This window comes from Neltuma alba, unplaced genomic scaffold (assembly GCF_004799145.2).
Source record: "Neltuma alba isolate B1F8T4 unplaced genomic scaffold, ASM479914v2 tig00010746_pilon, whole genome shotgun sequence".
NCBI classification, from domain to species: Eukaryota; Viridiplantae; Streptophyta; class Magnoliopsida; order Fabales; family Fabaceae; genus Neltuma; species Neltuma alba.
In genome coordinates, this window is record NW_021635573.1 from 878,399 (window position 1) to 901,675 (window position 23,277).

General features: G+C 33.3%; 1 protein-coding gene and 1 pseudogene across 1 annotated transcript; one reads left to right on the forward strand and one right to left on the reverse strand.

Moving 5' to 3' along the window:
- Positions 1-235: 235 nt before the first annotated feature.
- Positions 236-3,053, reverse strand: LOC114758786 (transmembrane emp24 domain-containing protein p24delta7). The gene is made up of 4 exons (XM_028947881.1): positions 2,582-3,053; positions 1,382-1,585; positions 681-757; positions 236-467 (listed from the first exon to the last, which is right to left on the reverse strand). The coding sequence occupies exons 1-4, from the start codon at positions 2,795-2,797 to the stop codon at positions 323-325; spliced, it is 642 nt and encodes a 213-aa protein (XP_028803714.1). The 5' UTR covers positions 2,798-3,053; the 3' UTR covers positions 236-322.
- Positions 3,054-15,746: 12,693 nt separating this feature from the next.
- Positions 15,747-21,920, forward strand: LOC114758759 (pentatricopeptide repeat-containing protein At2g35130-like; annotated as a pseudogene).
- The last annotated feature ends 1,357 nt before the right edge of the window (positions 21,921-23,277 follow it).

Consider the following 23,277-nt stretch of genomic DNA (forward strand, 5'->3'; position numbering starts at 1 on the left):
ATTCTTTAAATTCTTATTTTGCCTATGCATTAGAAATTGCTAGTCCTTTTTTTTTTTGGTGTTACAAAATTGCTTGTTCTGTTTGTGAAGTTGACAAACGTGTTATGTGTAAGATCAACAGTCAAAATAAGATCCAGCAAATCCATGGGATATATCACCAAAAATTGATTTGAAATATTATAACCCCAAAAAAAAAAAGAAAACCCCAGAAAGACTACTTCCAAATTCACTCTGGTCTACGGAGCACCAATTTGCTGGCTGCTACATATATTCTACAGAAGCTCTTTCTAGGGGGAGGGGAAAAAAAACTTAGGCCAAAATATTATAGGATTTTCTTTCTCAAAAAGTAGGTCTTCAAGTGCCAAACTTGCAAGCCCACTACTGATAAGCAGATAAGAAGTGAAAGCGAACTGAACCATAACATTCTATCGTTGGTGGATAAGTTGAGCTCTTGCATTTCTTTTTCTCTGAACCAAAACAAAATTGCCAATGAAACTAAGACAAACAGTTGCTCATGAACAATGAGTTAACCAGAATTCATACTTGCAGAGAATCCACGTGCTTGGGACATCATAAAGTATTAGATTGGAAAAATTTTATATTCAAAAAATAATGATTAAGGCACCATGTTCTTCAAAATTTTGAATATGTGTATGGAATTATGAATAAGCAAAGCTTACCTTGAACGAAGATAATGCATCTCGTTGCGAATGGACGAGACAGTGCCTTGCATCTTCAACAGCTCTAACTCCAATAACTATTACACATATTTGAATGACAAAAAGTGTAAGAAGATTAATTACCTAATAAACTTATTTAAAGCAATAGAGTGTGCGTTGCTCCAATTGAAAATGAGATTTGGCAGGAATGACCTCGTAGTCTAATAATATGAAATTTCTATATAAATAGGTTGCAGACTTAATCGTACTTGTCACCTAAGGTTATTAGTGCATGTCCCTTTAATTTTTTTTTTTTTCCGAAAACAGAGTGTGTCGCTTCAATTGATTCTACTTGCAACTTAAGGTCATTAGTGCTTTTTTTTTTTTCTAAAACATAGATCAAACAACTTCTAAAACGAAGTTCTTTTTATTCAAATCACAACCAAATATGACTTGATCTTCCTCAAATATTTCTATATTAGATTATGTATTAGTTTATAAATTAAAAAAATTAGTTTAAAAAAAATAATAAACATGAAAGATAAAATAAATTAAGGTTGTGCATTTAAAATTAAAATCAACTCACTGGCTATTCCATATACGGGCCCTCTACAAGCTCTTATATTTAGAATCCGAGAAAACACTATTAAAGGATTCCATAAACATACGCAAATGTAATTAGCAAAACAGAGTTGAATTGGGAGAAACTAGAAGGGACTTACATCAATGTGGGCTTTCTTAACAACCCCAGACCAACCCTTGGTGACCACACCAATTTTCCAGTCGAAATCAATGGTTAGGTTTGAAATAACGATACTTGTCCAGAAACATGTCATGTAATCTCCAGCTTCTACTCCCATGAATGCAAATTCTCCTGACATTACATGGTCTGCCGAATGGTAGTGTTTCCCAAGCATTGATGTTACCTTTTTCAATAAATCAACGTTAGTTTATGGTTACACCCTTCGTCCCCAAATTATATATAAAAAATTGTTTTTTTAATATACAAAAATGTAGTTTTGTTAGGAGAAATTAAATATTTTAAACATGTCACAGTATGTTTTTTATTCATAAATGCTCATAATAAAACCCTTAAATAATCATTTTCAATGCTTATCGCTGCGTTGGGACCTATATTGTCTAAATGCAATTGTGTAAAATCTTTAATTGACGATGTTTAAATAAAAAATTATTTTTAAAAAAAAACTGACATTGAAGAGATGGATTTTATTTTAGATTTCATACACTCAATTTCTTTTTTCTAAAAAAAAAAAAGCAGAACAAAGAGTATGAAATAAAATTCAATCTTAACCATTTAAATCATGAGCAGTATTAAAAGTTCTTGGTACTCATGAACCTGCTTATCATCATTAAAACTTTTTCAATATATTCTTCTGATCCTATTTATAAGATAAAGTGAGAAGGTTTTTCTTGGTCTTATTTATAAATTACTACATTAAATTTTTGGTATGAATGTAACGTTTTGTCATTCATTTATTATACTACCTTCGATCCTAATTATAAGAGCTAGTTGACTAATTTGAGTAGATTAAGAAAATAAGTTAAGTTAGTTATTTATAATGAATAGGTATTGTTTTTCCTAAAATATCCTTACTAATCAAGTATATTGACTAGAACTATCATTATTATAATAACTTTTTTGAAAAAAATGCATAAATATGAGAGACAAAATGGATTGGGGTTTTATATTTAAGACCAAAATAAAATTCAAATGAAATCTTATATTAAGGATTAGAGGTAGTAGTATAGATAATTTTTTTTTTTGAAAAGAGTATGTATTAAATAAAAGTAAAGTTAAAAAATTATTATATTTTAATAGAGAATTGGGATGGTTTAAGATTTTTTTATTAAAAATGTCTCGTAAATAGGATTAAAGCCGCGTATAAAATATAGGTCCGTACCCGAACGTTGATTCTGTGGTCATCGGGCGGAGGACGACCCTGCTTGACAGGGACAATATGGTATTTTCCGACGGTCATAGAATTGCTGGTTATGTCTTCGGTGATGCATTTGGTGCGACCTGGGGGAAGCTCGAACCTGAACGACTCAGCAAGAGATGACAACAAGCCCACCACCACAACCAGAAGACCAAGACGAAGATGATTGAATCCGGACATGGTGGAATATATGTGGCTGTATTGAAGGAATTATGATAATTATGGTGGCCGGGGGAAAAGAAAAAGGAACAACGAGCGATGAAACTTGATTCACCGGCGGCGGCGAGAGACGACGACGACGGTGAATCACAAGGCTGCTGTTCCTTTCTCTCCGATGAGGGTGATCAGGTTGTCGCTCCCGTAAACATGCCATTTGAGAAGAAAATGTGATGACTCTTATAGTTGTGGTGCTGATTCCTACGTTCAATCGTTGCTCTTGTTTCTTTAGTAATTGGGATCATCCTTAATGGGACGAAATGGCCAAAAAAAGAATCGCCAAACAACTTAAGGATATGAGGAGGAGAAAAGGGGGGTGGGGGAGGAGTTTATAATTAATTAATCTTAACTTTGGTAAAGTGACTAACATTACTTCCATTACTTCCGATCCTTAATATAATATTTGTTTAATTAATTTGAATTTTAATATAAGAGTTATTTAATTAATTTGAGTAGGCTAAAAAAATTAATTAAATTAGTTATAATGTATTATCTTTTCAAAAATATTCTTGCTAGTCGACCAAAACTACTATTATTAAAAGAATTACTTTAGAAAAAAATTAATAAATATAAGAGACAAAATGAATTGAGATTTTATATTTAGAACCAAAATAAAAATTAAATGAGTTTTTATATTAAGGATGGGGTAGTATTACAATAGGTATTATGCTATATTATCTTTGTAAGGATAGGGTAGTATTACAATAGGTATTATGCAACATTACTATATTATCTTTGTCCTATCCATTTCTTGAAAGAAGCGCTCCTCATTTCTTGACGCATGAGTCCAACAACGTCCTTAGCTTGCTTATTATGCAAGGTGTTATCTCTAGCAAATCTTCAACGTGTTTTATCTGAAACTAAGAAAAAAATTGAAGTATTTTCTTAATAGCATCAAACATCATGAAGTATTTTTTCAGAAATATTCAATATTCTAAGTTTAGGATACTTGTTGCTTTTAGGAAATATACTTTAAGAATAAAATTGAACGAAAAATTGTTTTGATAGTCACTGAAAAAACACTTCACCCTATGTTTGATATGATAGGGGCTTATCTATCCGGTCTGAGTTGCAATGATGGTAAATATACTGTAAAATCAGGTTATCAAAAGGGGAAGAGCAAAGCCTGCGTGGCATAAGACTTGGTACTTCGTACATTATTCCTGCTTTACTTTGGAATTGTGTTTAGAAGCTACAAATACCACCTAAGATCAATCATCTCCTAGGGCGTTTATTAAATGGGGCATTGACAACTAAGGAGGCTCTCGTCAAGGGGAAGTGTGGGAGGAATGGTGAATGTCCTGTTTGTGGAATTGGAGCTGAGAGTATTGAGCACTTAAGTTTGGTATGTCCCTGAGCAAATAGATGTTGGTTTGGTTGCTCTTTATCATTGATTATTGATAGTAGGCAGGTTGCGTGTACTGAGAAATAGTTTGAGCAAATGTTTTTGAATAATAAAAACATTGATGATCAAGGGATATCTCTCATTGCAGCGATTTGTTGTTGGGGCATATGGAAGGCAAGATGTGATTATTATTAATGAAGTTTGGTCAGCTAAGGCGTCTGGAAATAGTCATTCAGAGGTGAGGAATCAGTGGAAAGAAGTGAGAAGGTTGACATGCGAAGCTCCTTCGGCTGGTGCAGTCAAAATTAATGCTGAGGGAGCTTTTTTTTAAAGCAATTTGAGTTTGTTGGGGTAGGAGTTAGTAATGGCTAGTTTTTAGGAGGTGTTTGTAGTAGGATCTGGGCCAATCCCTTTTGAAGCCGAGTATATTGTTTTTGAAGAAGCTATTCTGTTCAATGACATTTTCAGCAATTTCAAGATTTGTCTGGAGATTGATTGTGAGGATCTTTATAAGGTAGTGATCAATGAGTCCCTAGAAAAATAGAATGCAAAGTATAGCAATTTCAACTGATATTCTCTTGTTCATTAAGAGAAGGCCTGGTGTTAGGGTTTCCTTGGTTGCAAGATAAGGAAATTACGCTGCGGATTTCTTAGCCGCTAGTGAAAGAAGAGAGATGGGATCCAATGAATGGCTTATGACAGCACCATCTCGTCTGCAAAGAATCTTTAAGGGCTTACCCTATTGATGAAAGGAATACTCAAGGGTTTGATGTAAATGGTAGCAGAATTGAGCGTGAGGGGATTGGCTAGTCTCATAGTGCCTGTAGTTTTATTGTTTGAGGTTCGTCTTGTTTGTACTATGGTGTTTGTTTTGTTGTTTCCTTTTTGAATTGCTGGCTGTATTTCTTTATTTTGTAATGCAATTTTTCTTTGTTAAAAAATAATTTCTTTTTTTTATTTTTTTTATTTTATAAAAAGACCAATTCTATAAAATGAAGAAAATCATACAACTAAAGTTGAAATAGCACAAACAAGGGAAAGGAAATAGCACAAAAAAGAGAAAGGGGAGTTAATATCAATTTTAAAAAAGGAGTAGTTACAAAACGCTTGAAACAGTGAATGAACATCCTTTTGTAAAATGCCAGTGAAATTCCAATGAACGAGGGGATCATCGAGTAAATTCTTCTTGCATGTGATGACATCGATGTGGTTCAAGGATAGACAAAAATAAGCTCTTCTTAGTTCACCCAAAAAAAAAAAAAACGCTCTTCTAAGGGCCATTTGGTAGGAAGAATCAGTTGGAATGGAGAGGAGGGGAATGGAAAATTTCTTAGTGGTGATATATTTGGTAAGCACTAGAATGAAAAATGGGTTGATGAAAAATTTTATGTTTGATTGGATGAAAATGGGTTGAAAAATTATGCAATTTTACCATGTTACCCTTAATGAAAAAATAATGGTTAATACAAATTTTGATCTTTTAAATTTATTCTCATTTTGATTCTGGACCTTCAAGTTTCAAATCATACATTTTGGTTTCTCAAGTTTCTTTTCATTTAAAACATTGGTTCTCATAATCTAATAAAAACTTAGATTATTTGCCCCTTGAGTGGTCAAAACCTATGGTTTGAATTTTGAGAGACTAAAACTAAAATGACAGCAAACTTGATGAACCAAGAATTATATTAATCCAAAAATATAATATTATTGAATAATAATATTCAAATTTATCCTCATTTTGATTTTGGTCCTTATTGAATAATAATATTATGAAAAAAGTAATAATTCAAAAAAATAAATGAATAAAAATATTATAATTTAAATAAATATAAATGTTCAATATAAATATAAAAATAACTATAGATATTAAATGATATAATTAAATATAAATATAAATAAAATAGTTCTTCAGTCTTAAATATAAGACTCATTTTGTAGTGTAATTTATATAGTTGTCATGTCTCCTCTCCATACCACTGCACCCAACCCTTCCCCTTCAAGTCCAAGCCCTAGAAACGACAGCATCTTCGACCTTTGTACTCTATCTCTATTCCAACTTGCCTCAACAAAACTACTCGTCTTCTGCTCGATACTATTGAAGATGAGTTTGATTCACCTATCAATCAAACATTCAACTGAAACAAGCCACAACAACACTGATTCTACTTTAACGATGGATATTTTTTATTGACTGTCTTTCTCATTGATATTCGTTGCTGTAGTTGATAATTTGTTTGTGTTCACTCTTTTAGCCACTACTCTTCTCCATTTAGTGTTTTTCTTTGATTAGATAAACTAAGGGCATATTTGGAACAGCTTATAAGTAATTTTTTGATCGTGATATACAAAATATGAGGTAAGTATATGAGAAGAGTTTTATCTCGATTTATATAAAATGTGTTTATAAGTAATTTCTAATGCCATGCCAAACAGGCTTTAATCCAGTCAGATGTTATGTGTCATTCAAATACTCATGTGATTTATTTTTGAACAAAACAAATGCCTTGGTGTAAATAGATGTTTAGAGGCCTGTTAGAAATGGGTAAAATTACATCAAAATAAAAAGATGGTAGGTAAAATTGTATCACTAAAAAAATTAGGATGCTAGTTGCACCTAGAAAAAGGATTGGGTGTTGAATGCACCATTATCCTAATTTAAAATTTGTTTTGGAAAAATTAATTTCAATCAAATCGTTTTTAAAGAAATTAGAGTAACAAAAAAAAAACTGGACCCTTCTCAACCTAATCAGAAAGAATCTTTAGATTCATCTTCTATTTTTTTTTTCTAGTTTTCTTCTCATATGATGTCCTTCTTTGGTCATATTCTTAGTGTGTTTTTTTTTGTTAAAGACGTTACTAGTTTAGACATTTGTGTGTTAGGTTATGAATTTTTATAGTTGGGGGGTTTTCTTATTGTGTAACATTCACTGAGTTAGTCATAGCGAACGCCACAACGAATGGCTTAGCAGAAAGGGCAATTATTAAGTACCATTCGCTGTGGGTTCATCGTGGCCAATCCACAGTGAATGCGTCACAAACTTGTTTTTTAAAATAAGTTTTAGACGCGATTTTCATTTAATTTGGGGTGGTGAAACATTGGGAATCTACTAGGGCTTGTGGATTTTGGTCCTTAGAAGTACATTTGAACTTTTAAACATCAAAAGAAGTATTTTTTAACCTTATTTTTACCTTTTTCTCTTAGATTTTTCATGCTTGAGATAGTTGAATCTTGGGGTTTTTCTATGATTTCGAATGGACTAAGATTTTAACTGATTATTTTGAGTTTAAATGACTTATATGGTTTAGCTTAAGCGTTTAATTAGTTTAATTTTTTTAGATTTGGATTTTTGAGGATTGGAGCTAGGATTAGTGATTTTTGGAAGGTTTTTTTATGGTAGGTGATAATGTGATGATTCAAAATGAGTTTTGATGATTGAGTTATGTTAATGGGAGTTAGAATTGATGTTTAATCAGTTTAGAATGTTAATTTGACTTGATTTTTAAATTTGAGCATTTTTTATGATGAACCCTAGATTGAAAATTTGGGACTTTGATCCATTGGTGTAATTGGGAGGTAATTGAGGATTCCTATAAGTTGTTTGACTTATCAGGATAGTGTGTTGAATGTTGGAGTAGTTAAATTGAAGTTGAGATGATATTTGGGTTAAGTAGGGATTTAAGTACCCAAAATTGTTATTGTTAACTAGTACCTCTGATCCTTAATATAAGACCTAGTTTGACTTTTATTTTGGTTCTAAATATAAGACCCCAATCCACTTTTTCTCTTATATTTATCCATTTTTTTTCTAAGATTGTCCTTCTAATAATGGTAGTTTTACCCAATACACTTGATTAGTAAGGATATTTTAGAAAAGACAATATCTATTTATTACAACTACCTAACTTAACTTATTTCCTTAATCTCCTCAAATTAATCAACTAACTCTTATATTTAAAACCAGAGGTAGTACCTAATTAGTTGTTAACTAATATGTGGTGATTGTCTATTTGTGTATATTGTTTATGAATAGTGTTGTTATGCATGAGACAATTTGATTTGGGGTAGCTGATCCTTGCTTAGGTGAGAGGTAACTACTTTCTACTAATTATATATGTTAATATGTTGTTTATGAGTGGTTTTATTGCTTTGAAATTATGAAAGGTATTTTGGATTATACATGGAATTATGTTGATATAGTGGAATTAAATAAGTCATGTGGAGCTAGATTTTGAAAGGCAATCGTTTGAGTTCATGATATCATGTTATAACTACGGGTTTTAATTTGTAAATGGATTATGTGATTTGGAATTGATTGAATGCATTCTTGAGTATGATGCATACAATGAGAATTGGTGAGTGATGTGTCTGTTACTATCACGTGATGAGTGTCTCTATTAATGCATGATGGTTGGCTCTTTACGTTTTCTTAAAGTGATGGAATGGCCTCTTGGTTTAATCCCCTAGAGTGAGGGACATGCCTCAGGGTTTCTTTTTATACTCTATAGCAAGGGATTGGCTTTTTGGCTCTTTCTCCCAAAGTGTGAGATTAGCCTTCTAAATTTTTACTTCTCCCATAGTGAGGGAAGGCAATTATAGGGATTGCATGTACATAATAGTATTAATTTATGAACTATGAGTTCAAGGAACTGATTTATGAGTTCAGAATTGTTGTTATCTAAGAAATTAATATTGTTATGCACTAATTCTTAATAGTTCCAATTGACACCTTACAAGCACATATTGGTATGTCTAATGAGTTAGACTGTTGGTTACTGAGGTTTATATCTCACCCTATGTTTATGAATATTTTTGGGCCAAAGTTTTAGGGTCATGTCGCTAGGGAAGAATCTGGAGGCTTAAGCTTTTTATAGCTTCTTTTATTGTCTCTGTCTTTTTTATATGTGATGATGGATTGTATATTGCCACATAAGGCTTCCTTCTTTTGCGTACTTTATATTGTTTGGATATTCTATTGTTGACTTATACTTTGTTCACTAGATTGTTATGGTTGAGTGCTGGTAGTAGGCCGAAGGCCTTAAAATGATGTGTGCGACTTCTCTGTAGATCCACACTGATTATTTTGATATATTATGAATATTATTCAATAACCTGGTTGTGAAGTGGGTTTTGATTTTCTATTCCTAGGCTTGATGTTCAGAGACCCATCTTAAGATGCTTAAAATGTGTTATTTGTGATAAACAGGGGCTCATTTCCTTTTACTATGTTAGTAGAGCTAAGCCCTTTCTAACATAATCTCACATGATTAGATGATGTACAATTTCTACATTCATATATACTTTCAAAAGTGAATTTAAATCCTTCTTCTAAACATTAATTAGTTTGTATGAATATTAATAAGGAGTTTTAAATATCTATGATTGACCTTCTAAATTAATGATTGCTTCTTTTCTATTATCGATTTCATTTTAAAGGGGGTGAACATTTTTTACTATGGTAGCTACTTTAATTATTTTTTTCCCACCATACTAGTAATTAAAAGAGCTTTAAAATAGGTACATTTTTTTTGTTTTAGGAGGTGGACTTTACAGGCATTATCACCAATATATATATTGATCAATGATGATAGGAGTATGTTGATTGTGAACATAATGAGTACATTTCCGTCGATATATGCTAATAGCGAGAAGTATGAACATGTTAATTAGGACGAATAGGCTAAGCAATGATATGAGCACACTAAGCATCATTGATATAAATATGGGGATCACCATGAATATGTCAGCCTTCATCAATGTAATATGCTAATTATTTTGGACATGAGGAAGAAGCTTATGAGCAAACTCGGAGATGATTCATAGGAATGACATTCACAACTATGATAGATCAAATTCCATGCAAATGAAATCAAGAAAGGGATGAATAGAATCATTGACATGATGCCTCCGTGAAAGCTTTCTAGTGGCCAGTGAAGCCTACCAACAGCAATACAACGACAGAGGAATAAGAATTTGATTAAATAGACGAACAAGTATTAGGTTGATGTATGTTACTCTTATTTTTGGATTCTAAATTTTTAGAGTTAGCGATGAAAGATTCTGATTCTCGTTGCTTTGTTTTGGGTTTATATCGTGAATGAAATGTAGCTCTTTAATAATTTTTTTTTCTAGAGTTAGAGTATATGCTATAAATATCTCTTATCACCACATCACTTCTCATTTGTAAATGTGTTGTAAATTGAATAAAACTAGAAACCGGGTGGTAGATTTGATTAAAAGTACAATTGTAATAGATTGTATTATCCTAGACATTTGTACATTCACTTAGAACAGACTGTATAACCATAATAAACCGTTTAAAGACACAGATAAAGATGCAAAAAAAAAAAAACTGTAGAATCATATCTAACTACATATTTCAATGGATGATTTACTCAGAATAGATGAGAAATAGTCCCCCAATAAGCATGCATGTTTAAGCAAAAGAAAAAAAAATCCAAAAATGCATGAAATATGACACTAACATTCTTGAAAAAGAAAAGCATATTAACTCCTTCCCTCCCCCAAAACAAACAAAAAGCAAGCCATATTTCATTTCGATATTATATTTTTGAATAATATTTTTTGAGAAATAATATGCTAAAGCTTCTAAATAGTAATGTAGCAAATCTCTATATGCATTTATGAAATAATAGAAGTTCAACGCAATATAATTTAACAATTTTGCAAGCAAAGAAGAGGAAGTCGCAACTTGAAAGGGAGAGAGCAAGTCATACCTAAGTAGAACGGAGAAACAAAAAATAGAGATCTATCTTTGACCTGCTTTGTTTACACCAATCATCGTTGCTGGCCATTGCCTCTTAGGATTACTGTTGTTAGTCCTTAGTCGCTGCATATGTTTGAGTTCTTTATTCCTTCACCATAAGTTAGTGTTGCACTACTTCTATTTGCTCATCTTGTCTCCATATGAGGGAGAGCTGAAAGAGATAAAGAGAATGGAAAAAAAGAAATAATCATTAACAATGCGTAATTAATTGATAATAAATGGGAAATAGTCATTGTGGCATATAAATAAAAGAAATAAAGAATAATCATTAATAATATACTACTTCGGTCCTTAATATAGGAACTGATTGTTGAGTTGATTTTGATCCTAAATTCAAGATCTAGTTCTCATATTTATCAATTTTACCGAAATTGCTTCTATTACTACTTCCTCAACCATAATCAAGTAGGAGAGGGAGAAAGATGATTATGATATTTTAGAAAAAAAACATATTATATTTCTTATAATTAACTAACTTATATGATTTTCTTAATTTAATCAAATTAGTTAAATAAGTCTTACACTAAAGATTTGAAGAGTATAATTAGTGCTTTATTGGCAAAATATATATATAATTAGTGACATCAAAAGTGATTATTGTGTAGACCATAACCAATTTGTTTTTAATTGAATTAATTTCACAAGATTTTAAACATAAATTTGATGATTTGATTGATTGATTTAAATTGATTAATAATTGATTGATGAATGATTGAGTTTTCTCTCCAATTTCTTTTGGATTTGGATTCTCTCCACTCCTCCCATCCTCTTCCTCTCCACTACCCTCTTTTTCCCTTCACGACCATTGGATCAAAATTCCAATGGTCCAGATTTAATATCTTATCAAAATAATATTATTAAAAAAATTTAAACTGTTAAAATCTAGTCTAAACAGTTAACAACTGTAATAAAAAAAAAGTAGAAAAAAATTTGCTCTGCAATGACAGCCTGTAGATATGAGCTGTTCAAATTAGATTTTAACAGTTTAAATTTATTTATCTATTTTTATAATTATATTTATTTTTATAAAATGTTGTAAAATATTAAATTTGGACCATTGAAGTTTTGATCTAATGATTGTGAAAAGCTAAAAAAGGTAGTGGAGGGGAAGAGGATGGGAGAAGAAGTGGGGAGAATCCAAATCCATTTCTTTCTTCCCTCCTTTTCCCCTTTTGCGTCCTGCATCATAAAATCCTCAAAATTGTGCTTCGTCTTGATGGGCAAGTCAACTCAAAAGTCCCTCAAGAACTTCAGTCAACTCCAACCTTAAAAGTTAGTTATTTCACTTCCCTGTTTCACCACCACACCAGTCACGTCATATCTTGGAACAATCCAATGAGGATAACCAAAACAAGCATCGAATTTGTATTGGGGGGGGAAGCAAGCATCAAAAAACTCAAATAAACAACTTGAATCATGTAATTAGCAGGAGATCTTGAAAGTTGAAAGTGAGGTATAGGGGGGTCGGCGGGTGAACCAAGTACGCATCCTCTCGTGGTCAACAGGATTAAGGGAAGTAACAACGGCCTTGATGAGGACCTGGCATTGCTTCAAAATATCAGCTGATTTTTCCCTGTTTTTCGTATAACCAGTCTCTGCTATGAGATGGTACCATGCTGCAAAATTACGAAGGCACTTGGATATTTTCTAATCTTCAATTCATTCACTGGGTTTAAACACCTCGGATCACACTTATTCTGAGTGGTTGGACTCGCTTGCCAACGTTTAACATGGCAAATTTGTTTGCCATCCGTGATTTTGTCTCATATTTTGTTGAAGAGAGTTTGATTCATTTTGTTGTATCATGGAAAAGCAGTAGTACTTGTAATATCAAAGCATCGGTTGAATTATCTGCCAATCCAACCAATTCTGAATCATGTCCTGATTCGAGTGATTTATAAACCTATTTTGCGTTAAAACCTAACGAATTGGTGCAGAAGAAGAAGAAGAAGAGGCTAGCCATAATGCTGAACTCGAAGCTATGAAGAAAGAAAAATCATGATTCAGTACACAACTTTTGTCAGCAATACAAGCACTGTGAAAAACAACATGAAGTGTGTGTATATATTTATAATTTGGGAACAAGCCTTAGGTGTTTGTCTTTATTTTCATCTACATATGCGACTATCTTAATGAGTGAGCACTTGTAACGAGGAGGAGGATGTTAAATGGTGAGAAATAGAGGTGGGAGATCGAGGAAGAACAACCAGAAGCTGAAGGTCGAAGAATATTCATAGTCAGAAGAGCAGAAGAGGACGTTGTGAGCGTTGATTCATTTTAAATAGCTGGTGCAATGTGACCTCTTGGATCATCTGGACGGATGGGATTTTAGGACGCTGGGGTGAGAGGATGTGGTTCCCATTCCCTCACGGAGTAGATTGCTATCTTATCTCTCACATCTCACAACATAATGTCTGCGTCTTTCTTTATTGCATCCCTCTCCAAGCTTCCCTTCCGGGTTCGTCACCTCCTTCCCCAAGCTTCCATTGCAAGATTATCATTCTGTTTACATTTATTACTGGAATGGGAAAATGGTGATAACTGTAACTTGCTTCTCCGTGCTTAGTTCGAAGTCAGACTCATAAGTGATTACTGTGACTTGCTTTCTCTGTGCTGGATATAATTTTTCATACTTCTCCTTGCTAAAGGAAGCCTCTTGATTCTGCTCGATTTTGCTTCTATGTTTGAGAATTTGGCTTTATCCTTTCTTGACTTCTTCTTTGAACCATGGCGAGGGCTGATGAAACTTCCAGGATTGACTTTAGGTGATTTGTTAATTAGTTCCTAACTAAGTTAGTAGCTGAGGCTACTTGGTTAGAAAACTAATTAACAAATCAGTAATTATTCTTGTTATGGTTCTATCAGGCATATCCCTTGTAAAGTCCTATTCTGCTTCTACATCTTTTTCTTTAAATTATCTCACGGGTTTCAAATTCTGCGTTGTGCTTTTTCTGTGATCTCCCTACTTAAACTCAAGAATCTGGATCCTGAGTTTTACAAGGATTTATTACTAAGTGTAAAACTGTAATTATCATCATGATCATGAATAGCTCTAGTTTCATGTCTTTCTCTTTCTTCTGTCATAGAAGTTAGATTGTCCGAGCCCTAAGAAGGGGGATTGAGACTTCAAGACATTGCAATATTAGTCTCAATTTTATTAGTCTTCAAAGATTTGCGAATGCTAGGGCATTTTGAGTTTATCTTATGCAACTGATGATTAATGGTGGCAACTTGAATTATCTTTAGAGAGATTTAAGTTGCTTTATTGTGGCATAATAATACTTTCTGTACTATTTTCCATTTTTTGTTGGGAAATCGAGAGCCAAAGGGGAAATTTCTTTTATATATTGAAGTTATAGAATTGATGAGTAACGGATTTTGACTTACTAGCTCTAACCAGAAAGTTTTTCAAAAGATCCTTGAAATTATTCGCATATAGGTAGTGATTATGCTGAATGCTGAATCATACCATTGTACGTTGCCTTAGGCTTGCCCCTTTTGAAGATTCAATAGCATTTTGATAGGAACCAGGGGCCTTTACTAGTTTATTGTTCAGTGAATTATTATGTTTTATGTGTTCTATGTTTTATTATGTGTCTTGTATTAATTGTTACAAGGGTCTAGCGTTGGTTACATCATTATTGGTTTTATATGGATACGATAAGGTAGTTATTTTCAGTTTAAATACCATACTATAAATATCATACATGTATTCTGCCAAAAGGCGGGATGAATGGAAAACATTATTCAATTTGCCTTAAACTTCCTTTTCTCCTAGAATTTCATATTCTCGTTTTAGGCTCTCTCTCTTTCTCTTCTCTTCTCTTCCCCTTTCTTTCTGTCCTAACTCTCAAGATCTAACACATTTGGAGTTGGGATTTGTTTTCTTTTCAAAATTATTTCTTTGAACTCATTGCTTATTCTGAGTATAAGACTATTTTCAAAATGCTCAAATACATTTGAATATAAGACTATGCCTCCATATTTATTGGAATTAAGAAGGACCCTTTCAAGCTGTGACAGAACTAGCAATTTTTCTTAAATGAATTATGTATATTATAAACTGTGAGGATATTGCTATTTATTTAGTTTCTCCTCCAAATAATATTGGTCCAAATAATTACTTGATTCTTCCTAGAAGCCTTATTGACAGTATCTTTTAGGTAATACTGTTTGGAGCTCTGAAATAGTAGGTCGAAGTGATTAATTTTGCATAATTCCTCATAACTTGAATCTCTCTGCATACTGCTATTTCAGTTGGTGTATCTCTATCAATATATTCCTTCGCTGAAGTTCCTTTCCCAATCCAATGAGTATCTTAACCTTTTCAGTTTTAATAACTTTAAAAGAACAAAGAACACATGAACATTTTTCTAGGACCTACTAAAACCTATATATGATCTATTTCACGTCCAAATACATGCCTTGACCAGGACAAGTGAAGGAGCGGACACTGCCAAAGTGTTCATATAATTACTAGCTACGAGGTTACAAAAATTGAGATCACATTCAGCGTCCTTATCTGAAAACTAAACCAAGACAATATGATTAATATTTGAATTTCCTCTAAAATAATTTATATATTGTTTGTAATTAATCCTGTATTTTCTTTATTGGGTTTAGGGAGAGGTGAGTTAGGGTATTGGTGTTGTGATGAAGAGTTTGATCCTATGCATACATTATTGAGAATTGTGTTTGTGTTGTGTAATCCTTTTTTATGTTTCATTTCCATCTAAAGCAAACATGTCTCCATGTAAATATGCTTCTCCCTGCAAAGAGAGAGAGAGTCCTCTAAAGAAGCAGATATAGATAGCTTACTAGTATCACTGGAAATCAGAAAGAATGATAGCATGTCCATCCCAAAATGTATTTCATCGGTAATAACAATGAAACCGTATTTCCATGTTCTTATTGAGGTTATGGAATTTGGCGTATTATGTTTGGGGTATACATATGTTTTTGTTGGATTATTATTAGTTTATCTTTTCTTCTTTAGTTAAGCTATGTAATCTGCATTTAGGGGTGTTCAAGGCCGGCCTGTCCTGGTCGGCCCATTCCAGTCTGCTCGTTCTGGTCTTATTGGGATGGGACGGATTCGTCCCGAAATTTTTCGGGACGGGAAAAAAAAGGGACCGGGACAGGACGGGACACGGGACGGGGTTGTCCCGTCCCGGTCCCTTTTTTATTTTTTTAATTTTTTATCTTATTTATATAATATCATTTTTTTCATATTTTTTTAAGATTTGAGACTATTGTATGGAACTATGGATATATTTATTTAGAGTTTTTATATTTGTTGATTAGAGATTATTGATAATTAGAATTTTTAGCAAGTTTTTATTGTGTTAAAAGCTTTTGTTTAGAGTTTTTAATGATTATTATATATAATATTTTGAGTTTTTGTTTAAGAGTGCCCAAATAAATAAAAAAGAAAATAAAAAGATTTTTTTATAAGGTTTAAGCCCAAAAAAATAATTAAAAAATTAAATTTTATTATAAAAATTTTAAAAAATTAAAATAAATAAATAAATAAAAGTTCGGGATGTCCTAGTCCCGTCCCAGATCCGTCCCGTCCCGACCGGGACCGGGACAGCCCCGGGACTGGCCGGGACACGGGACATATTTTCTGTTCCGTTACTGTTCATCGGGATGGGCCTATCCCGATCCCGATCTGTCCCGTGAACAGCCCTATCTGCATTGGTTGCATCTGGAGCAATAAAACCTTCCCTTTGTTGTTATTATTGCCTCTGATTATCAAGATTGTTTAGAGAATTTTTCCTTTTTTTCACTGCTTTTGTAAATATTCTGCCGTGTATTTATAATAATTTTTTTTAATAGTACTGAAAACAACAAAAAAAACTAGACAAAAAAAAAAAGAATCCTAGTTTCCTCTATCAACCTCCAGGCCTCTAAATTGGGAGGTGGGTGATCTAGGATACAAAAGTTACCCTCCAAAGAATGGGAGAATTTAGCTAAGTGATCTGCAGTTGACAGAGACTTTCTTGATAAATGAGATCGAACAGTGGACCAATTTCTGTGACACAAATGCCTAGCTTCATTAATAATGTCCTTGAAAGTGTGACGTGCCTCACTGCCTCTGCCGAAAAGAGAGAGGGCTTCAATACTATCTGTGTACAAAAGAATCTATCTGTATCCTTTTGACCAACACAAATTGACACCACGAATAAATCCAGTTAACTCTGCAATTGCCGAAAGAACCTGTCTTTATTGAAACTTCAAAAGACATGTATGAAGACTTATTATTTATTATGAGATCTATTAGAATTTATGTGAAAACCGATGATAACTAAGAGCCTAAAAAATGAAATTATTTTTTCTTATAAACATCAGGTAGCACTTATTCCTCATGAGTACTACATGATGTTAAAAAATAAAAAAAGAATAAAGCATCAAGTAGTGCTTGTGATGCATAAGCGATACCTAATGCTTTATTCTTTTTAATTTTTTTTTTGACATTCGATAGCGCTTTTTCCTCACAAACTCTACTTGATGGTACACAAACAGTGGCATTTATGGGCACAAGCGCTACGGCTTGTCTATTTTTTGAACAAAAAAGAAATTCAAGCAGCAACACTTCCTCTTGTAGTGCTTTTTTAAGCACTACCTAATGGGCTACCTGGTAGTACTGGATTAGATAGCATTTGAAAAACACTACAAATCAATATATATATGCTACCGCTTTTTATAGTAGTGATTGCTATTGTATTTGTAAATGCTTGAACATGACACACCTGCCATGGCATTTTGAAACTGAAATTGCTTTATGCTGTTTTGCAGGCCAAATTATGCGGGCACTTCGAATAATATATTTATAGGACCAAGGAATTGCATTGGTGATTTTGAATTGAAGGCAAATGATTTCAATGGTGGCCCCTTGAAGAAGTATAAGCAAGACATCTTCTATATTGATAAACGTGGCAACTTAAGAACTTTCAATCACAAGAAGTTGTCTAGGAAAAGATGTATAACTGAATCACAAAATAATACTATTTTGTCTCTATGATATATGCTAGAGTTATCATTCAATAATGCTAGTGATTTCTTCCGAGCAGGTGGCTCTTTGAGAGGACAGGGTTGGAAATATGGGTCTGGATTTGTTGACAGAATTTTCCCAGTTTTAAGTCCAGCTGCACAGAAGATTCTGGACTATCTTCAAAGCGAAGTAAATAGTGAGGAGATTTGGAGTTCACTTGACACACTTCCTTCTTCTCTTTCCACATGGGATGATATAGTTAATGTAGCTGTTCAGCTCCGAATGAGAAAACAATGGAATCCAATAATTTCAGTGAGCAACACTTATCTGTTGTTCTTTTACCCTGTTGTAATTACTTAGTTATATCTCGTGATATATCACTAGATTAAATTTTTAAAAGAAAAAAAGTTATACTAGTACTACCAAATAAGTGAAGCTGAAGATACCCTCGCACTGAAATTTCTTTTTCTCCTTTCAACATACTGCAGTTAAATAGTCTTACCTTAGGCTCTAACTTAACTTTCTTGAGATATTTCTATTTGGCTCGCAATTTACATTTTATTGGGCATAGCACAACCTTCTATGCAGTTATGTCAATGGATACTTTATAGGAGCTCCTTTAAGCCTGATGTCATATGCTACAATTTACTCATTGATGCGTTTGGGCAAAAGTTGCAATACAAGGAGGCATAATCCACTTACTTGAAACTTCTTGAGGCACACTGCATTCCTACTGAAGATACCTATGCTCTTCTCATAAAGGCCTATTGCATATCTGGTTTGTTTGGGAAAGCTGAAGTTGTCTTTGCTGAAATACGAAACTATGGCCTTCCTTCAAGTATGAAACTTATAAATCCGCTAATTCCCCACATGTATTGAATGAGATTCTTTAGAAGTAATTGCCTGACAACTTAAGCTTTTTGCTGAATTAGTATTTAACATGGTATTAGAGTCTCTTTGACCAAGTGGTCTAGAGTTCAATCTTTTCCTATCTACTCTTCATAATTAAATGAAATTTCAGCACAATGTTGGTGGGCTAGTGCTATGATTGCATTTCATGCCTAATGGACTCTTGCGTGAGAGTGGTTAGAGATTATAATTAAAGTATTCATAGTCTTTCACTCAATAACAACTTCAGCTTGTGAATTTGAATGGTCATTTGAGATTCTAGGTGAAGCTGGTATGATAAAGTGATGATCAAGTTACACTTAAATATCATAGAAGTTAAGTATGCTAATTGGTTGTTCAACGTCAATCTTTTGATTTCTGTGAAATACGCCATATTCCTTTCTTCTAATTCCCTTTGAGTTCATGCATGAGTTAAATTGGTTGAATGGGGATTAGGAAAGTTATAGAGCCATATGTTGGTGTAGACTATTCTTTCTTGTTTACCACTATAAGAACAGCGACAATTTTGTATTTGTTCTCCCTAAACTTACTCTATTTTTAATTTATTTAGAAGCTTGATGAGCTTTCATTTTTAAGGTTTTAGACACTAGGAAAGAAATACAATGTAATGGGGGGAAGTTTCACGTAGAACAGAAAAGCCTCAGCATTATTTTCATACTCCATGTATAGCAAGCTTCCGCAGTCAGACTCAGTGTGTTCTAAGTTCACTTTACAGCAGATGACTATATATGTTAAGAGAACTTTTGATACACATCCATATGTAACAGTAGATATTTATTTGCATACATTTAATCTTTGATGTTAGCTAATTATTTTTCGGACTGAAAAACCCAGGTGCAGTTGTATTTAATGCATATATTGATGGGCTAATGAAAGGCCAAAATCCCCAAAAAGCTGAAGAGATTTTCCAGAGGATGAGGAGGGATGGCTGCAAGCCAACTATTGAAACATATACCATGATGATAAACTTATATGGAAAGGTAAGGTAGTTAGGTTCATCTAAATATTGTTAATTCTTTCAAATGGTCATTGTCATGAACATCCGGCAATAAGCTTTCCAATTGATCTGATGGCCTATGAAAATATTTAAAGCTTACATTCATATGGATTTACAGTCCATGAGTAGATTGCAGGGGTGTCAGTGCTGATTTCGTTGTTTGATTCTCCCAAAAGCAACTCTATCCAGCTTTTCTCACACCTAACCTCTAATAAATTGATACAATTGGCAAAAATTGAGTCTGTTATGTTTGTGCCCTGTGATGAGCAGTTTTAATTGTGCCATGGCTGGTAAGCATGGCCATCTCAGATGAGGACCCATCCTTTTTGAAGTTTCATGGCCGTTTGGAATATGTCCTATAGCATCTGGTTGGTTCAGGCCGATCTGATGTTTGAAACAAAATAAAGTTGTGTAAAGCTTAAGTCAAACGTGATGTTGAGATGATGGGAGATCTGCAACATAAAAACAATGCCTTGTCCAATGGTTTGATTCACATACTTGGTACTCCTGGTTGTCTTGTCCATTTATAACTTTTGTGTGCACACGTGTCCTTGTTTTTTGAGGGCAAAATACTGATTTTCTGATTCAGTTTAAACTGCAGTTACAGATACATGGTGTAAATGTGTTTTGCTTGATGGTGCTGTGTCAACAATGTTTATCACTTCATCTGCATGTCCAATTAATATTATCTTCATCTAATTATTTATGCTTTGAATTTGAATTTTGTACAGGCAAGCAGATCTTCTATGGCCTTAAAATTGTTCTATGAAATGAAGAATATCAATTGTAAAAGAAATATTTGCACGTACACGGCCATGATGAATTGCATTAGTCATGCAGGTTATCCATATGGGGCTGCATAAATTTTTTCATTAATGCAGCACATGGGATGTGAACCAGATCGAGCTTCATATAATATCTTAATAGATGCCTGTGGGAGAGCTGGTCTTCAAGAGGGTAAATTTATCAATTGATTTTGTTTATATAACTGGACTATTAACTATCCTATATATTGTGGCAAGCTCTGCATTCTGATTAAAGAATTATGAATCTGAAATGGAGGAATTGCAAATGGGAAAATTGACGAAAAAGCCTTTAAACTCTGGGTCACTTGTAAACAGCCACTGAACTTTAAAACAAGTCTCATAAGTTTCATATTAGCCTTTCCCAATTTTGCACGATTACATAAAGGGATCATCAATAGTGGAACGTTTAAGTGGTATATGGTTTGTTGTAACTGTGGAATTATCAAGTTGTATTTTATTTATCAAACTTCCACAACATAAAACAGAATTGATTCATTTCTTTTTTGTTCTTTCTTTTACTAATTTCAAAACAGAGACTTTGCCCATGTTTTGTCTAAACTGGACTGAATTTGACTGGGAAGAACTGGAGCAACAAACTTTGATGTATTGCCATAAACTAATTCTCCTTACAAAATGATTTTATAATTCTACTTCTAAACGTATTATTTTATGAAATGTAGAAGCAGAAGCGACCTTTGAAGAGATGAAGAGAGTAGGAATGACACCAACAATGAAGTCCCATATGGTTCTCTTGTCTGCCTATTCCAAGACAGGCAATGTGGGTAAATGCGAGGACATTCTTAGCCAAATGCATAACTAGATACTTATGTTCTCAACAGTATGCTAAACTTGTATGGAAGGCTAGGCCAATTTGAGAAGATGGAGGAAGTACTGTCAGTAATGGAGAAAAGATCACATGTGAATGATATCAGCACATACAACATCTTAATAAACATGTATGGACGAGCCGGTTTCATCGAGAAAATGGAAGAGCTGTTCCAGTCTCTTCCTAGAAAGGATTTAAAACCCAACGTGGTGACTTGGACATCTCGGATTAGAGCTTATTCTAGAAAGAAACTTTATGGTAGGTGCTTAGAAATATTTGAAGAAATGGTTGATTCTGGTTGTTACCTAGATGCAGGAACTGCTAAGGTACTCCTAGCAGCATGTTCCAATGAGCATCAGACTAAGCAGGTCTCCACTGTGATTAGGACAATGCATAAGGATTTGAAGACTGATTTGCCTATATGATTTTTGCTTTCTTGTATAGATGGATAGTTATTGTTGATGCTGAGATAGCCAATGAGATAATATATTTTTATAAAATCATATCATTAGTTAGATTTTTTTGCCCTGTAAATGATGTATGTTTGCAGTTTCTTTCAATGAATTGAATTAGATAAACTCATTTGCTTCTTTTGGTCAGAGTACATAATTTACTTGCTTGTGCCCAAAAGTGGTTTGGCTAATCACAGTGAAGCTACAAAGTTTTTGGGTTGGGGTTCTCTAAATTTTTCGCCCATAGTGTTGCAAGGGCAAAAAATAGAGGGACAAAGTTTAAGTGTAAAGGAATAAAATGAGTACTATATACTATTTATTTATAGCGCCCTCTTTGTTATTGTACTGTAACATTATTCTAGAGAATGCAAAGTCTACATTTTCAGTGTTTATCAAGATAGAAAGAAGTTAGTTCTCAAGGATAAAAGTTTCCTATTATAGAATAATGCAACTACCATGTTAAATACTCTCTTTGTTATGAAAGAATTAATTAAAGAGTTTGCTTTAATTTTAAATGTAAAATTTCAATTTACTTTGCCTTTCAAATTTATAAATTTTCTTTCAAACTATCACATTTGATGGAAATTTAGAAGGTCAAATTTATCTATTAAGTATCAATCATAAAATCATTAGTACTATAATAGTATAATAAAATTTATTAGAGTTATTTGTCAAAATTGAAAGAATTAATTTAGGAAAAATCGCATTAAAAGACTATTGAATTATCAAGATTGTGACATAGACACCTCAATAAGCTAAATTGCCTGGGAGACCCGGTCTTAAATTGCAATTAGCAAATGAGGTTGAAAAGATGAAAACGACTCTAATTAATTTTAAAAAAAGACCTTATTGGCACCTACTCCCTCCACTATCGATGACTTCCCACTCTCTTCTACATTCCCTTCATTCTCTTCATTTTTGTGTACGATATTATTGCCATTTTGCCCTAAGAGTAGCATTGAGAGGAGTGTTGCCTGAGAGAAGTGTATATTTGCTGTGAGAGAGGCAAACGAAGTAGTGGTTTCTGGGCATTGTGGAAGGGAGAGGAAAAGGTTAAGGCATCATCGCACAGTAGGGGGTGGCTGTGTTTGGTTATCTGAGTTAGCAGCTACGTTGGGCGACTGATTGCGGTAAGTTTAATGGTTAATTTGTTTGGGTTGGTTGCTGTATGTGTGATTCAATGAGGAGAGGAAAGGAGTTTAAAGCGGAAAAGTAGAAGGACCCAATTGTGATTGAGTGACGAAGAATGTTTTACTGTGAAATATATATGTTTTTTTGTTAAATAACTTGTGGGAATGATGTTTGGGTGGGAAAGGAATGACAAGATCAA

Bases quoted from the DNA above. Each gene is read 5' to 3' on its own strand.
- LOC114758786 (XM_028947881.1), bottom strand. From the start codon at position 2,797: ATGTCCGGATTCAATCATCTTCGTCTTGGTCTTCTGGTTGTGGTGGTG. The intron at 1,586-2,581 runs GTACGGACCTAT...TTATTGAAAAAG, and splicing joins ACCACAGAATCAACGTTCGG to GTAACATCAATGCTTGGGAA. The intron at 758-1,381 runs GTAAGTCCCTTC...TATGTGTAATAG, and splicing joins TTAAGAAAGCCCACATTGAT to TTATTGGAGTTAGAGCTGTT.